Below are 18,413 nucleotides of genomic sequence, written 5' to 3' on the forward strand. Positions count from 1 at the left end.
ATCACTGTATATAGTATATATATATACTATACATATTCTATATACTCTATATACTATATATTACATATACATTTAGAAATATATATATATATATATTTCTATTAATGATTTTATTGTTGTTTAAGTACAGTTGTCAGCATTTACCCCTGACCACTCCCCCCACCCCACCCATCCCCACTTCCCTCCCCTGCTTCCACACCCCCTGGTTTTGTCCATATGTCCTTTATAGTTGTTCCTGAAAACCCTCTCCCCCTTCCCACCCATTATCCCTTCCCACGTGCTCTCTGGTTACTGTCAGTTTGTTCTTAAGTTCAATGTCTTTGGTTATATTTTGCTTGCTTGTTTGTTGTGTTGATTAGGTTCCACTTAAAGGTGATATCATATGGTATTTGTCTTTCACAGCCAGGCTTTTTTCATTCTAGTGAAATTCTCTCCAGTTCCATCCATGCTATCACAAAGGGTAGGAGTTCCTTCTTTCTTTCTGCTGCATAGTGTTCCATTGTGTAAATGTACCATAGTTTTTTTTTCATTTTAATTGTTGTTCAAGTACAGTTTTCTGCCTTTTACTCCCGTCCCAGCCCACCTCTCAGCCCTCCCCACCTCCCTCCTGTTTCCACCTCCTGTTGATTCTGTCCACGTGTCTCAGACACTCATTCCTGCAAACCCTTCCCATTTTCCCCTGAAATTCCCTCCCCTCTCCCCTCTGGTCACTGTTAGCTCGCTCTATTTCATTGTCTTTGGTTATATTTTGTGTTTGTTTGTTTTATTGTTTAGGTTCCTGTTAAAGGTGAGATCATATGGTATTTGTCTTTCACTGCCTGGCGGCTTATTCCACTTAGCATAGTGCTTTCGAGCTCCATCCATGCTGTTGCAAAGGGTAGGAGCTCCTTCTTTCTTTCTGCTGCATAGAATTCCATTGTGTAAATGTACCATAGATTTTGATCTCCATTAATTTACTGATGGGCACTCAGATTGCTTCCAGCACTGGCTATTGTAAATTGTGCTGCTAGAAATATTGGGACACATGAGTTCTTTTGGAATGGTGTTTCAGGGTTCTTAGGATATACTCCCAGCAGTGGTATTGCCAGGTCAAAAGGCAGTTCCATTTTTAATTTTCTGAGGAAATTCCATACTGTTTTCCACAGTGTCTGTATCAGTTTCCCTTCCCACTAACAATGCACTAGGGTTCCCTTTTCTCCACATTGTCTCTAACTCTTGTTGTTTGTTGCTTTGTTTATGATGGCCATTCTGACTGGTGTGAAGTGGTATCTCATTGTGGATTTAATTTGCATGTCTCTGATGGCTAGTGAAGCTGAGCATCTTTTCATATGTCTCTGGGCCCTCTGGATGTCCTCCTTGGGAAAGTGTCTATTGAAATTTTTGCCCAATTTTTAAATTTTCTTTTCTTCCTGGAGTGGAGTCGTGTGAGTTCTTTATATATTTTGGAGATCAAACCCTTGTCTGAGGTATCATTGGCAAATATATTTTCCCATATGGTTGTTTCTCTTTTCATTTTAATGCTATTTTTATAGACATACAGAAGCTTTTTATTTTGATGAGGTCCCATTTGTTTATTCTTTCCTTTATGTCCCTGCTCTAGGAGACATATCAGTGAAAATATTGCTGTGTGGAATGTCTGATATTTTCCTGCCTATGCTTTCCTGTAGGACTTTTATGTTGTCACAGTTTATGTTTAAGTCTTTTATCCCCCCTTGAATTTATTTTTGTGTATGGTGTAAGTTGGTGATCAAGTTTCATTTTTTTGCATGTAGCTGTCCAACCCAACACCATTTGTTAAAGAGGCTATTTTTACTCCATTTTATGTTGCTGCCCTTTTTGTCAAATTTTAATTGACCCTAGAGACTTGGTTTTATTTCTGAGCTCTCCATTGTTTTCCGTTTGTTTATGTGCCTGTTCTTATGCCAGTACCAGGCTGTTCTGAGTACAGTGGCCTTGTACAGTTTGATATCAGGTATTATGATCCCTCCTACTTTCTTCTTCTTTCTCAAAATTGTTGCAGCTATTCAGGGTTGTTTATGGTTCCATATAAATTTTTGAAATTTTTGTTCTATATCTGTGAAATATTTCATTGATATTTTAATAAGGATTGAATTGAATCTATAAATTGCTTTGGGTAGTATGGACACCTTGATTATGTTAATTCTTCAAATCCATGAAAATGGTACATGCTTCCATGTGTCTGTGTGTTCTTTAATTTCTTTCTTCAGTGTTGTGTAGTTTTCTGAGTAGAGATATTTTACCTCCTTGGTTAGGTTTATTCCTAGGTACTTTATTTTTCTTGATATGTCAAATAAATTTTTTCCTGATTTCTAGGACCATATATATTATATGAGTCCATTTACATGAAATACTCAAATAAGAAAATTCCGAGTCAGATAGCAGATTAGTGGTCACTAGGATCAGGTGAAAGAGGGTCTAGGGAGTGACTCCTAATGGGTAAGGAGTTTTATATGAGGTGATAAAAATGCCTTTGCATTAGATTGTAGAATTCCAATGATTGCAAAGTCTTGTGAATATATTACAAACCACTGAATTGTGTTTGCTTCACCTTAAAACAATGAATACTACAGTATGTGCATTATAACCCTGTTAAAAATTATTGGGAAATTCCATTTTAAAATTTTCATTTTCTATTTTCTTGAACATCTTTCTTTATAAACACTATTAAGCTCCCACATTCTTCTTAACAGCTCTGTATTTCTGTTTTGAATTCTAGTGGGCATGAATGCTAGTGACAGAGGTCTTGGTTTTCACTAGGTCTTTCCTCATCATTACACATCGTGATCTTTCTGGCACATTTGTCCCAGCATAGATATAGCGACATAGACTTAGTGGTGGCATTGCATGGTCAGCATGTCTGCACTGTGGTACTAAGGGATATAAGTTGTTCTTCTCCCACTCCAGGTGCCTTCAGGACAACAGGTGGAAATACACCAGAGCTGCTCAGGTCTTCACTATGTTCAAGGTGAGGTCTGAGTATCAAGTGGGTTAAGATGGATGTTTCTGGGCCTTTGAGAAGGCCAAGAAAGTGGAACCTGGTGCCCTGGAATGAAACTCAGGGAACTGGCTCTTCTGACATCCCAACTCTTCCCCTGCAGATGAAGGGCACGATCCCAGAAGGGGCTTTCAAACAAATCCTTTAAAAAGAGTCCTAGGATGTCATCTTTGTCTTCATCCACATTGTTCTGTTTTCTGTTTTCTCCAGCCTAAGGCCATACCCATGACTGAAGCTGGAGGCCTGGCTGACCAAGAAGCTGAAGTTACCTTATAGGTCAGGTAACATAGCCACCTGAAGGGTAATTTGTTCTCTTTATTTTCCCCATTCATGATTGCTGGGTTTTGTTTTGTTTTGTTTTGTTTTCATAATAAAGAGTGATATTACACATTGTATGTTATGTGTCTTGGATTGCTCTTCCCCTGTCCTACCATGAGCCAGTGGGTACAGGACTGGAAGGTCCTTCCTTCTCCACCCCCATCTCTGCCATTCACCTTGGCATTCCATAGCAGTTATGCCAGGCTTGACTCTATAGGTAGTTTGTTAATAAATTCTGATAAGAAGGGACACATGCTGCTTCCAAGGTTGGCCTTTGAGACAGTGTGGCTTCTTATCAGTGTGACTCACCATATACTGTATGATTCCATATTGTATGATTCCATTTATATGAAACATTCAGAAGATGAAAATCAATAGAGATAGAAAGTAGATTAGTGTTTACCAGGGGCAGGAGCAAAGGGGAAACAAGACATGACTGCTTAATGGATATAGGGTCTCCTTTTAGGGTTTTGAAAGTGTTCCTGACTAGGCAGTTATAGCTGTACAAAATTTTATTGTACCGAATGCACTGAATTGTTCACTTAAAATGGTTAAAAGGGTAAGTTTATGTATGCGACTTTTTCCACAGTAAAAATCACTAAAATGTGGATGAACCCTGAAAATAGTTTGCTGAGTGAAAAAGCCATTTATATGAAATATCCAGAATAGGTAAACCACAGTAACAGCAGATTTGTGGTTGCCAGGGCCCAGATGGAGGGAGAATGAGATTGAATGCTTAAGAGTTTGGGGTTTCTAAATAATTTCTGAATCTAGATAATGATGAGGGTTATACAACATTGTGAATATACTTAATGAGACTGTGTTGTACACTTTAAAATGGTTAAAATGGTAAAGTTTATGTTGTCTATACTTTACCATAATGTTTAAAACTCCACAGTGGAGTCCTTTAAAAAAGATACTTTAATTTTCATGACCTTAATATACTTACTGTAGAAATGTGAAAAGTACTGAAGAGTATAACACCACAGAGGAAAAAAACCCCTCACAATCCAAATCATGAGCACAATCACCACTGCTGATTTTTGCTTTTCTATGCAATACTCTTTCCTTATATAACTTATCATCTGAATAACACTGTTTCAGAGGGTATGTTTTTCACTTGGCATCATTCCTTTGGAATCTTTCCTATGTCACTAAAACCTTCCAAGACATTTTTATTTTTAAGTACATTTCATTGATTATGCTATTACAGTTGTCCTATTCTTTTTTTCTCCCCTCTATCCCCTTCCACCCAGTACCCTCATTCACACCAGCATTTTTCCCTTTAGTCCATATTCATGGGTCATACACATAAGTTCTTTGGCTTCTCCATTTCGTATACTATTCTTAACCTCTGTCTATTTTGTACCTACCAATTATGCTTCTTATTCCCTATACCTTTCCCCCCATTCTCCTCTCTCCCCCTCCCCACTGATAACTCTCCATGTGATCTCCATTTCTGTGATTCTTTTCCTGTTATATTTGTTTGCTTAGTTTATTTTTGTTTGTTTTTTTAGGTCAGTTGTTGATGCTTATGAATATATTGTCATGTTACTGTTCATACTTTTGATATTCTTTTTCTTAGATAAGTCCCTTTAACATTTCATATTATAATGGCTTGGTGATGATGAACTCCTTTAACTTTACCTTACCTTTGAAGCACTTTATTCCCTTCCATTCTAAATGATAGCTGTGCTGGATAGAGTAATCTTGGATACAGGTCCTTGCTTTTCATGACTTTGAATATGCCTTTCCAGCTTCTCCTTGCCTATAAGGTTTCTTTTGAGAAATCATTCGATAGTCTTATGAGAATTCTTTTGTAGGTAACTCTCTTTTTTACTCTTGCTACTTTTAAGATTCTCTCCTTATCTATAGCCTTGTGTAGTTTAATTTTGATGTGTCTTGCCACTTTGTCTTTTTTTAAGATTTTATTTATTTATTTTTAGAGAGGGAAGGGAGGGATAAAGAGGGACAGAAAGAAACATCAATGTGCAGTTGCTGGGGGCTGTGGCCTGCAACCCAGGCATGTGCCCTGACTGGGAATTGAACCTGCAACACTTTGGTTCACAGCCTGCGCTCAATCCACTGAGCTATGCCAGCCAGGGAGGCTGCTTTGTCTTTAGGTCCGGTCCAACTTCTTTGGGACTCTCTGAGCTTTCTGGACTTGTATGTCTATTTCCTTCACCAAATTAGCGAGGTTTTTTTTTTTTTTTTTTCATTATTGTTTCAATTAAGTTTACAATTTGTTCTTCCTCTTTCCTTCTGGCACCCATATGATTCAGATGTTGGAATGTTTAAAGTTGTCCTAAGCCTCTCCTCATTTTTTTTTTAAATTTTTGTTTCTTCATTCTTTTCTGTTTGAATGTGTATTTCTTCCTTTTGTTCCACATCATTGATTTGAGTCCTGGTTTTCTTCCCTTCACTGATGATTACCTGTATGTTTTGTTTTATTTCATTTTGTATAGCCTTCAGTTCATTCTTTATTTTGCAGTTGTACTCAATCATTTCTGTGAGTATCCTGATTATCAGTGTTTTGAACTCTGCATCTGAAAGGTTGGCTACCTCAGTGTCACTTAGTTATTTTTTTTCGGAGTTTTGATCTGTTCTTTCTTTTGGGCCATATTTCTTTGTCTCGGCACACCTGTTGTGTTGTAAGAGGTGGAGCCCTAGGTATTTGCCAGGGCAGGGCAACCCACTTCACTGCATGGTGGTTCTGTGTATGAGGGAGTGGTCATAGAAGGAATGATACCGGTGGCTCAGCTCTCACCCTGCTTTCAAGAGACTGGCAATTTTTCCTACAGGTTCTTACACCCAGAGGTTCTGAGTCCTTATCTTGCCCAAGGTGGAATCCTGGGTTACATGGTCTGTCTCACTCCCTATTAGTTTTTCCCAGTTTACCCACAAGCAAATATGGGACCACCATCACCCACCCTGTCCACCAACTGACACCTTGTCACTTGTCCTCTCCACCCTGGCTGCCGATCTCCATCCCTCCTACCGGTCTGGATGAATGTTTCTTATTTAACTCCTTGGTTGTCAGAATTCCATACAGTTTGATTTTCTGGCAGTTCTGGTTATTGTCATTTTTTACATTGGTTGTTTCCTTCTTTTGGTTGTGCGAGGACATGAAGCATATCTATCTATGCCTCCATCTTTGCTGGAACACACATTAAGACATTTTTAAAACAAATTAGAATATACTACAAGTAAACAAACAGAAAAATAGTTGAAACAAGAAGTGAAAGAGGTACAAGCTTTTGCAGGAAGAGGGGTCAAGAGTGCATGTTTTTAAAATGGGAGAAATAACAGCATATTTTATGCTGCAAGAAAGATAACTGATTATAATGAAATCTCCTTTATGAATATATATGTGTACACACATGCACACTCACATTGATAAAAAGCCTAGAAGGATACATACCAAAATGTTAGAATACGCAATACCTTTTTTCATTTCCTTCTAATTACTACCTTTTCTACCTGAACATATTATTTATTATTTAGGTAATGATATATTATAGAAATGTATACCTAAAAGCTATATAATTTTATTAACAAATTTCACCCCAATAAATTCAGTATTTTTTTAAAAAAGGAATGCTGTTTTATATCACACCTCTGTATGGATTTAGATACAATCTCCTGATTGTAAAACAAAATTATCTTTAATAGTAGCAGTAGTACAAAATTTATTATGAACTTACCTAGTAAACTAAATTATGGATCACATAAGAGAAATGTGAAGTTAAGTGACTCTTGGAAGCTTGCCCTTCAAATCTAGAGTGTAAGCCATCTACACTCATTAATACCATTTCTAGGAATTGGAAATATTTGTAAACTAACAAAAGGGCCTCTCTCATTGTCTTTTACTAACATGGTGACCCAGCTTAGAGTCAGATGTGTAGGCCTGTCGAGTTGGAGCTGTAAGAAAAGCATGAGAAATGGAGGTGGGAGGAACTGGATGATCTGATCTAAGTGCTTTTATTTGATGCTGCACTTACAGGCAGGCTGAGTCAGGATCGAATGCAGCCCCAGGGGGAGGCAGGAATGGGGTTTTTAGAAGAAAAAGTGCTGGGTTTGTGAGGGGATAGGGGAGGGGTTAGTCTCTTGTTCTTCTAAGCAGGTGCCGCAGGGTTCCAGGATGTGAGCTGGGACAAGGGGTTAGATAAAGGGCCCGGCTGTTCCTAGGTACAGGAGGGTCCATCTGACCACTGGCCATTGTGTCTGGTGCCAGATGTCTATTGTGGAAGGTGGGAGAAAGTTTTGATTAAGCCACAGGCTATCAAGTGAGTCAGGATAACCGAGTCATGAGCCATCCAGCAGGTTGGAAGACTGGCCTAACTAGGTTATGAGCAGTCTGGTGGGCTGGGAAATGGCTTAATCCTTTCTGGAGTGTTTCTAAAAACATGTGGGATAAATGTTTTAAATATACTCTGATTCTAAGGCATATTTTATTTAAATTGAAATTTATTTTGAATAGTTAGTACAAACATGGGTTTGAAAATTCAAAAAGCATAAAAGTTCATACAAATATGTCTCCACATCTCCGTCCTGTCTTTGACTGCCAATAGGTTACTCTCCAAAAAAGGCAAGACCTATTACCAGTTACTACTTGTTGATATAGACAGAGATGCATACAACAAAGTATTATTAAGTTAATGAGAGGACACTAATATTGTTCTGTACCTTGCCTTCTTCACTTAAAGATGTCTTCTGAAGATTATATATATATATATATATATATATATATATACATATATTATATACATACACATATGTATATACACATGAATATATACACATACATGCATATATATTTCTTTTTAACAGCTGCGTATTGCATGAGATACAGAGATAGACCATAATTAATTTAACCTGCCCCTATTGCTAATTATTTAGAATATTTCCAGTCTTTCACCATTAAAAAATTCTGTAGTGAATATCTTTACACACAGCATTTTGCAATGTACTATTACTTTAAGATACATTGTTAAAATACAATCGCTGGTTAATGGCTTTGTGCATTTGTATTTTGATAAATATTGCCAAATTACATTCACAGAAAGAGTGACAATTTATGTTCCCACTGGCAATGTATAAGAATGTCAGTTTTTCTGCCTCTTCTGCAATGCAATTTGCTTTCAATTATTTTGTTCTTTGCCAATTGATAGATGAGAAAATATATCACTGTATTTACAATTTGCACTTCCATTATTACCAGTGAGACAAAACATTTTCTCATACATTTAACAAACACTGGGTTTGGGCAGAGTGTGAGCACCTGCCAAGTCTTGAGGACCATCGTCTGTGATACAGCAGTGCAGCCATGGCAGAACTTCAGCCCCATGTCTGGCAGCCTTACCGAACAGGTTGCCCTTGGTTGCTGCTTGGACCCGGACCCCAGCACCAAGGATTTTCTGTTGCAGCAGACCATGCTGCGAATTAAGGATCCTAAGAAGTCTAGATTTTTATACTAGAGTTCTTGGAATGATGCTATTCCAAAAAATAGATTTTCCCACCATGAAGTTTTCACTCCATTTCTTAGCTTATGAGGATAAAAATGACATCCCAAAAGATAAAGATGAAAAAGTAGCATGGGTATTCTCCAAAAAAGCTATGCTTAAACTGACACATAATTGGGGCACTGAGGATGATGAGACCCAGAGTTACCACAGTGGCAATTCAGACCCTTGAGGATTTGGTCACATTGGAATTTCTGTTCTGATGTACATGGTGCTTATAAAAGATTTGAAGAACTGGGAATCAAATTTGTGAAGAAACCTGATGATGGTAAAATGAAAGGCCTGGCATTTATTCAAGATCCTGATGGCTACTGGATTGAAATTTTGAATCCTAACAAAATGATAACTATTATTTAGTTCTGTGACAATAATGCTTTGAGATTTCAGTGAGAATACTGTGGGAGGTAAAAAGTGAAACAATGTGATTTGAGATATTCAGATAACAGAAGCATCTAGGACTGACGTTTCACTGTCCCAATTCAAATTATTCTTGAGTCCATTTCCCCTCCTATTTCAGCTGTGTTTTTAACCTATCTATTCAGTCATTCTAGTTTTAAAGTAGTGCTTTGTCTTGTGTCCTTGAATATAGTTGTATAATATTACTTTTTTAGGTAATAATTAGAACAGTTCCCTTCAAAGGCTGCATTTGCCTTCTCTCTCCTAACTATGACTTCTCTACAAGTCTGCCTTTGAATCATTAAAAAAAAACATTTAACATGTTCTTGTGGCTACCTTCTGGGGTTTTAGTTCCTCAGAGATAACTTTTCACAGTAGAAAGTAAAGAGCACTGAACAAAAATGAAACTTTCTGTGTTCTTCAAATAATATAAAATGTTTACAAAAGAGAAGGCACTCTTGAGAGAAGTTCAGAATCCTGCTGACAAGGATGTTGGCAGAAAAACTAATTTATTCTTATTTATAAAGTACTTTCAAAATTCAAGGACTAACCTCTTTAATTTGGTATGGGAAGGAGGATGAGAATATTAATTCCTGGGTATGTATGTCACGTATTTTATCTCAATTAATTCTCCCAACTATCCTGTGAGAAAGGAAAGAGGCTAGACATGTAAAATAACATGAGTGAATTAATACAAATAAGCTCAAGTACTCAAGATTTCATCATAATTTTTAGTATTTAGATCGTACCTCATGAATTAGTACCTCATGACACTCCTTCCACTGGTCCCCTGTCATGAATACCTTCAGTGAGTTAACGTTATCCTCTCAGCCCAGGTACCACGGGGAGGGAAGCAGTCTATAGCACACAGCTGCTCTGGGGATGCCTGTTGTTCCTGTGTGAGTGGTGCTTGTTTTACTTATGAAGAGTCCCTACCCCAAGGTCTTCCAGATGCCAGTAATCATTTAGGATAAATCATGATTAGTGACAACAATACTTAGTGATCAGAAATTAACTTAGTGGTCTTCCCTGCCATGATTGACATTTGGTGGATTTTTAAAAACTAAACTGATTTTGAAAATCTCCTAGGGCCCAGAGAAAAAGAACATCCAGCTGTGGTTTGACTACATTTAGATTTCCTGTAGACTCTGGTGGAAGGTCTTTGGGTAGGCCATGCCAACTGTGCTTACACTGCTAGAAGCACTTTACATTTCCTTTGTGGATGGAATGGATTTATGTGAGCAACTCAAATAAATAGAAATACTCATAGACCAAAATAAAATAAATACTTAAATAAGAAAAAAAAAGAAATGTTAATTTATTTTTTACGAACAATGTTCATACATTTGCTTGTTTTTCTATTGGATTGTTGGTCATTGGTCTTTTTCTTTAGAGAGCTTAGTAAGGTATATATTTAAGCATGAATAAAATATAGAAAAAACAGCCCTGACTAGTGCGGCTCAGTGGATTGAGTGCCCGTCTGCAAACCAAAGGGTCACTGGTTCGATTCCCAGTCAGGGCACGTGGCTGGGTTGTGAGCCAAGTCCCCAGCAGGGGGCTCATGAGAGCCAACCACATTGATGTTTCTCTCCCTCTTTCTCCCTTTCTTCCCCTCTAAAAATAAATAAATAAATAAATAAATCTTTTAAAAATACAGAAAAAGAAAAACTAATGAATCACTAATATAAACCAAAATTACATATATCCCCCCAAATATTCATTACAATATGAGATATTAATATACCCCAGGTTTCTATTCAAAATATTTCTTAAATTCCTTCAACCTTCTTCCATTGAAAAATTATATAGAGGGCATCTGTTACATGACAGATTCTAGGCTAAGGCCTGGGGCCACACACATCAAAGACAAAGACTTATCTGTAGATAAGCATTAATCTGTAGCTGATAAAAGATACCATGGAATTCTCATAACTCAATGGTCCCTCACTTCCTTCAACTACTGATTGACTGACTACTTTGTCTTCTATGTGTAGCATTGAGGAAACAATGGTGAACAATACTGAGAAAAGGGCCCTTCCTACATGAAACTTAGAGTCTCATTCATACTCTTTCCTGCCACTGCTTGGAATGGAAAGTCAAAAAAATTTTACATATTCAGGGAGAAAGAATGTATGCATTCATTAGGCAAGATGTAGTTGGTGAGAGAAAAGGAGGACTCGGGAGAGCAGCTAGGATCTGCCTTGAGAAGTGCATGCATGGGTAGTGTCCCTTTTTGTTAGGGAAGACAGTGTAAGAGGAGCCAGAATTCAGCCCACCTAGTGCCTGACACTTGGCTGTGGGGCCACACACAGGGAGGATTGTATGACCTGGTATGGGTCCTGACAGGGAAAGGTTCTCTTTCTTGGGCAACTGTGGGAACTGTGAAATGGCAAAGTGTGTAACCATTTCAAATGAGGGGGGAAAGCAGTGTGGCAGAAAGAATGACCCTAGGCACAGAGCAGTGGATTGTTCCCTACCATTTGAAGTCTAGATATGTACTCCTATAGAAAAGGAGAAAATAGTGAGGCCCCCATGGCAGCCCCCTCCGGTCTTCCTCCCCTCTGTGGTCCCCTGAACAGTGAAAGGAAAACTGAGGAGGGCCACCCCAGAACCTGCAGGGTGATCTGGCCTTAAATTGCCTTTCTTCTCTCAGCCTGCTTTCCTGACACTTCCTCTACCCATCTGACTTTTTGTACAAGAAATGTGGTGGGTCAGGCCTAAAAGGGGCTCACAATGGGATAATGGGATAGTTTGGCATTTAATCCCTGCTTACTTTAGAAGCTGTTTATCTGTGTTCTCCTTCATTCTCCATTGCAGGTGACAAGTAAACTATGTGATATAGGGATGTGGGGGTGATTTACAGGCGCAAATGTATTTGACAATTAATCTTCTTCCATGAGTAGAGAATTGTTTTTCTCATGCCCACGCTCAGGCCCCTATAAATTTAGGTGAGGAAAATATCATGGCCATCAGGAGGGGAGGCAAGTCATAAGAAAGGAACATGTACACACAAAGGTAGTTTGATATTCATAATCTTTATTCCACTTCTGCTTTCTCTGTATCCTTATCCCTCCTTTACCTTGACTGTTTTGGTGCAGGAAATCTGGTGGGCAATAGGGAGAGGAACTAGGAAAGACTAAGGGGTTTTATATTGATCAACAAATCAGTTCAGAGCAGCTTTCCAGATGCCCCGCCCCATTTCCCGTAGAAAATTGAGTACTTGGGAAGGTTTCTCTCATAGAGGGGACACTCAGTTTTTAAAATAGGTTAGAGTTTAACCTCCTCTCTTAGTCTTCAGCCTCTCTCCCAACCTTCTCATATCGGTCCCCTCCTCCAACCCGCGCATTTCAGCGGGCCTAGGGTTTGGTGATGTTAACGTGTAAATACGGGGCTTTGGTGACGTGAAAGTGAAAATATGACACTTCGGTATCCGTCCGCCTAGTCCAGGCAGAGCTGATTCTCTGACGTCACCGCCCAAAACCCGAGGAACATTTCAGTACAGGGAGTTTGGTGAGACGTAGTCTTGGTGCGGGGGGCGGGGTGGAGGGAGCTCCTAAAAGAGAGAAACTAACACCTAGACACTTTGATATGAGCCCGCTTTTCTCCGTCCAGCGCTGCTTTCTCTATACCGTGATTCCGCCCCTACCCATTCCAATACCAGAAGCAGCTAAGGTGGGCGGGACGTAACTCACCGACCAAAGCGGCATTCTGCAAAGGTTGGTATCAGTCCGCTTCTGCCTGGCAGAGTCCATTTAAACTACACTAGCTCCTCCCTCAGTCGATTTTGGTATTGGGGAAGTGGCAAGGCAGAATCTGCAGAGGAAGAGGTGGCTGTTAATTTAGTCACTGAAAGCGGGTCCCTGAAGAACTCGGGATAGGAAGGACAAGGGAATACTCAAAAGTGACTGTTGTTTAGCAATTACGGCCCTTTATCTGATAAAACAGGTATCTCGTCCCAGATGTGGGGCCAATCCCCTCAAATGCAGTCACCGCCGCCATCGTTTCGTGTCCTTGTGTCCATCTGACTGTCCTTCCCTCTTTCTGTAGGGTATGGCACCCCTTGAGGCAAGGAAATGAGAAAACTGCCCCTGATCCAGGCAAAGCAGGTCAGTGAGAATGCGGGGATGGTTTGGGAGTGTGAATATGGATATTGGAGATGAATGTGGGATTATGTGACCTGATCATGAGGTGCGGACGGTGAGAGAGAGGAACGGAGGTTAATATGAGTGGTACACGAAGCTAAAGTTAAAATGTCTCTTGCTAGTGTGATTTCCAGATCCTCGGCCCACCTCCGACCATGTTTGAGAAGGGAAGGGAATATAACAGCGGCTTTTAGCAGAGAAATGGTAGATTATATAACAGGATAAAGGGCTGCTGCTATGGGTAAGAACAGTTGCCTGGGAGCCCTGTAATGGAGAGTGTAAAAACAGGCTGTTTGATAATCAAGGCCCTGAATTAGAAAAAGGTTTCATGCCCTGGTTACTAGTCTGACCACTAATAACCAAGTCTCTCCCACTGTTGTTTCTTTTGGTGTTGGCGTGTGTATTATGCATTTCTATGTGTAGGCCTGTTCCTAAATTTGCGGTACTCCACTCTTTTGTATGGATCTGTAGTAGGTAGAGGACCTCAAAGGGATGGGTTAAACAAATTTTTGCATATTGGGCAGTGCTTGAAAGTGGTAGATATGTAAGACTAAAGCAGGTAGGGGTTTAGGGGAAACTCCAGATCTCCTTTCTGTTAGCTTTCCAAACAGTCCCTTTTTACTTCCATTGTGTTGCTGAAAATGATAGACTTTGGGAGAGTAAGGAAACATAAGAACGTAGATGAAATTTGGAAATAATACTTTTCATTGATTTCCCAGAAAAGTTCTATGGCTGAGCATTTCATCTCTGTTGACACCACCACTATTATGCAGGGATGTTTGAGTTGTCTCTGCAGGGGAATTGTCAGATTTGGGGAATGCAGTAGATGAAATTGGATATCTGGGAGAAAGAGGAAAAGGGGTATGTAGGAAATTTTGGCAAACAAGTACCTGTATCCAGAAGGGGTTAGTTTCCTAAGTGCTGCTCTCTCTACCAAGGACTCAGTCTTAATTGTCCCCTGTGTCTCTGCTTATTTATCTCTGTATTTGTCAATCTCTGTGTGTTCTCTAGGTCTGTGCAACTCTCAGTTGTTGTGAATGTTTATAAATGGTAACACAACTTGAAGCTAGGAAAAGATGAAGAGAAAGGTACTCTATGTCTGTTAATATTGGTATGATGGTAGAGGGGCAGGGGATGATTGAAACTAGAGAATTATATCCCTTCTATTTTGCCAGTTTCCTAACCCCTGTTGGGTCCACTGCTGATTTAGTTGAGAGTCTTCATCAACATTGGGAGTACAGAAGGGTAACATTTGCTTTTCTCACTTCCCACTTGATTTTCCTATCCATATGCTTCACTCTAGCCCAATTCTGAACTAGAGAAATGCCAGGGCAATTGCAGAAGAGGAAAGTGCTGGGTAGCAAGGAGGAGGACAATAATCCCTGAAGTGGGGCAATGTGGGGAAGGAACCAAAAGGAAGGAAAAACTAGAAAAACTATAAATACAGGGAACAGGGGCGAAGGTCTGTCTACCAAGAGATCAGTTTCCATAACCTCCTGTTTGTTTATTTGTCCTTAGATCTTCTGTAGAACTTATCATCATTGAAAGCAAGGAAAGGAGAAAAAGATCAGTTACTCCAGATTAGTGCAGGTTGGTATGGAAACTTCCTCAGTATTCCTGTAGGATGAAGTAGTGGAGATGTCCTTGGGTCCAGTATGGGTAAAGAGCCAGTCTAGGGATTCCTCAGGCTCTCTTACTCCCATCCAGCTTTCCCAATCTCCATACTCCTATCTTGTGTCTTGAAAGAAGATTAGTAGCACCTGCAGTTGAAGGGACTGTGAATTTAAGGGGGAGATTGCTAATTATCTACCTCTCCCATTTAACACTGAGTTTCTATACTCTCCTGTCTCTCTGTGCTAATAAAAATGAGAAAAAATTGGAAGAGACTCAAAACCTCATTTCCTTCCTCCACCCATAGGTCCAACTTCAGCAGCAGATCTGGTGGCTTTGGAGTGGCTGAAGACCACCACACTCCACAGGACTGAGCTCAGGCACACAGCCATTCTTCGCTTCCCTGAGTGAGCTTTCTCTGCACCTTGTTTATAACATTGGCAGAGCCTGTAGTTTGAAAGGGGGTTGAGTGACTACTGGACTTTGTATGAAAATACCAACCTGGAACAGACCTTTGCTCAAGGCTGTGAGGGGAGTGAAGGTATATATATTGGCCTTGACTTTATTTTGGGTTATGACTGGCTCTGAGGCCATGTCAAGGGAAGGGGAGAGACTGGTCCTGGCTTGAAAACTGGAATCAGTGGCCCTGCCAACACCACAGCCAAGGCTAGGATCCACGCCAAGGCAGTGGGTGAGACAAAACGAAAAACAGGACCAGTGACTCAGGCCAAGGCTGGTGATGGAGCAGTGGTCACATATGGTGACCTATAATGAGGCCACAGCTATGGCAAGGGAAGTGAACAAGATGGAAGCCAAGACTATGACTACAGTCATGGCTGAAACTAAGGCAAAACCCCTGGTAGAACCTGGTATAGTGCCCCAAAACAATTCAAAGGCCATGGCTACATCTAGGACCGGTGCTGTGATCAAGTATGAAGTCAATGGTGATGTTGGAAGGGAAGCCAATATCAGGTTTTTTTCTAAAGATGATAATAAAGCCAATATTGGATCCAAGCCCCAGAGAAGGAGAGAGGTCAGCATCAAGTTCAGAGCTGGGGACAGAGCTGGTATTATAATCGAGTCCAATGATGAAGATGAAGAAAATATCTGCTCTTGGTTCTGGACTGGAGAAGAGCCTAGTTTAGGATCCTGGTTCTGGCCTGAAGAAGAGACCCCTTATCAAGTTTATAAGCCTCCACCTAAGATCCAGGAAAAGTCCAAGCCCACACTCAAACCAGAACTTACTATAAAGCAAAAAGTGGCAGCATGGTCCAGGGCCAGGTATAGTGTCCTAGTCCCAGTAGAGGGAGGGGAGCGATCCTTACCTCCAGAAGGGAATTGGACTCTGGTTGAGACCTTGATTGAAACTCCTCTGGGGATTCGGCCTCTGACCAAGATTCCACCTTATAATGGACCTTACTTCCAGACCTTAGCTGAGATCAAAGAACAGATTAGGTATAGGGAAAAGTATGGTCCCAATCCAAAAGCTTGCCGCTGTAAATCACGTGTCTTCACTTTAGAGCCTAAAGAATTTGATAAACTCGTTGCCCTACTTAAGTTAACTAAGGATCCTTTCATTCATGAAATAGCAAAGATGATAATGGGCATCAGTCCTGCTTACCCATTTACCCAAGATATAGTTCATGATGTAGGTATTACTGTTATGATTGAAAACTTGGTCAATAATCCCAATATTAAAGACCACCCTGGAGCTAAAGTAGATGACAATTCTGAGTCTTCTGAAGAACTAAAAACAGAAGAGTCATACATAAATCAAGTTTGTAAGGACATAATCTCTTATCCTTTGAACTCCCATGTGCAACTTGCTGGACTAAAATTGTTGGAGCATTTGAGTGTGAAATTTGAGAATCACCATATGATTGCCAGTTATATTCCAGATTTCCTCACCTTGTTAAACAAGGGGAGTGTCAAAACCAAGTTTTATGTTTTAAAAGTGTTTTTGCGCTTGTCTAAAAATCAAGCTAATACAAGAGAACTGATCAGTGCTAAAGTACTGTCATCATTGGTTGCACCCTTTAACAAAAACGAGTCAAAGGCCAATATTCTTAATATCATTGAAATTTTTGAGAATATAAATTTCCAGTTCAAAAAGAAGGTGAAGCTATTTACCAAGGAAGAGTTCACTAAATCTGAACTTATTTCCATATTCCAGGAAGCAAAAGAGTTTGGTCAGAAACTCCAAGACTTAGCAGAGCACAGTGATCCTGAGGTGAGAGATAAAGTTATAAGATTAATACTGAAACTCTGAATAGCCAGGTATTCTCACAAAGCCTTGAAGAATTTTTTGGTGTCATAGTATGAAACTGATGTATATTATAAGTTCAGTATTTATGTTATTTGTGTTGACTGAAGGAAGCAATTTTATGGTTACCAAATGATCTTGAGAGCCTGAAATATTTGTTAATTTTTGTTGTGCTATATAAATTGAGACATTTTAAATACTTTTGTAGCAAGACCTGATAATGAAACTCTTCATCTTGAGTAAGTTATACTTATGTGCTTTTTATATTGATGTAAGTGAATTCATTTGAGACTTCTTTTACATAATAAAGTTGCATGCTAAAACTGGTGAAAACATTGTCCTAGCTCTTCAGTTGAAGTCTAGTCAGAGGAATAAAGTACATCCAGTACAAAGGTAATAAACAGCACTGTCTGTATATGTAGGGGGACACAAACAAAACAAGTTCACATTGGCAGACCCTTCAGTTTCATGTTCAAAGAATAGATTCACTTTGTATACAAGAAGATATGATTGTGCTACTGGCTGACATCTGGACAGATCTGAGGAAAGGCATGAAGACACCAACTTAGGAGAAAGGGAACATAGGTGGTTTTATTTCAGTCAGTCCCAGAACTTGTGCTGAGCCTTTGACATAGGATGTCTCAGCATACCTTAAAATCTTTAAACCCCAATAGGATTCCTGGTTCTCACCCCCATTCAGCAAAGCATTGGAAGTGTGATTGTGAAACAACAGCTCTACTATGCCCTCAAATTCCAGGTAACCTGTCTAGAGGTACCAGGTTTACTGCTTAATCTGAGACTCCTTATCCCTGTAGTCCTGGACCTCAGAGGAGGGTATTTCTGGGCACCAACTATAAAAAATGCTTCATGGATATCTCATTTGTTCTGCCTTGGTGACTCTACTCTTATCCTTGCTTTTGTTTGCTGACCAATACTTTGGACTTGGTGATATGCACCTATCCTTGGTAGCAGTCCCTGTTTTCACTGATCCCTTTTGGTCAGAGTCCAGATCTGGGAGACAGTCATGAGACACCAAAGTCCTTTAGGAGTGTGTGGTTAGGAAGAAACTAGTTCCCTTAATTCCACTATCCTATCTGTTCATTTGTACAGTTTACAGAGCTGAAGCCATGTTGTCTATACTACCT

General features: G+C 39.7%; 1 protein-coding gene and 2 pseudogenes across 1 annotated transcript; all 3 read left to right on the plus strand.

The window, feature by feature from the left end:
- LOC114504868 overlaps positions 1 to 15,693 on the plus strand; it is a 29,674-nt pseudogene extending 13,981 nt beyond the window's left edge.
- On the plus strand, positions 8,593 to 9,659 carry LOC114504799 (annotated as a pseudogene).
- Positions 15,597 to 17,601, plus strand: ARMCX5 (armadillo repeat containing X-linked 5; the record flags this gene model as incomplete). Its single annotated transcript, XM_028522713.2, is given in 2 exon segments — positions 15,597 to 15,754; positions 15,756 to 17,601. Coding segments are annotated over 2 exon segments (1,677 nt in total), but the record flags the coding sequence as incomplete, so codon positions are not given.
- Positions 17,602 to 18,413: the final 812 nt, after the last annotated feature.

The sequence above is a fragment of the Phyllostomus discolor genome, chromosome X, assembly GCF_004126475.2.
Source record: "Phyllostomus discolor isolate MPI-MPIP mPhyDis1 chromosome X, mPhyDis1.pri.v3, whole genome shotgun sequence".
In the NCBI taxonomy this organism is placed as follows: domain Eukaryota; kingdom Metazoa; phylum Chordata; class Mammalia; order Chiroptera; family Phyllostomidae; genus Phyllostomus; species Phyllostomus discolor.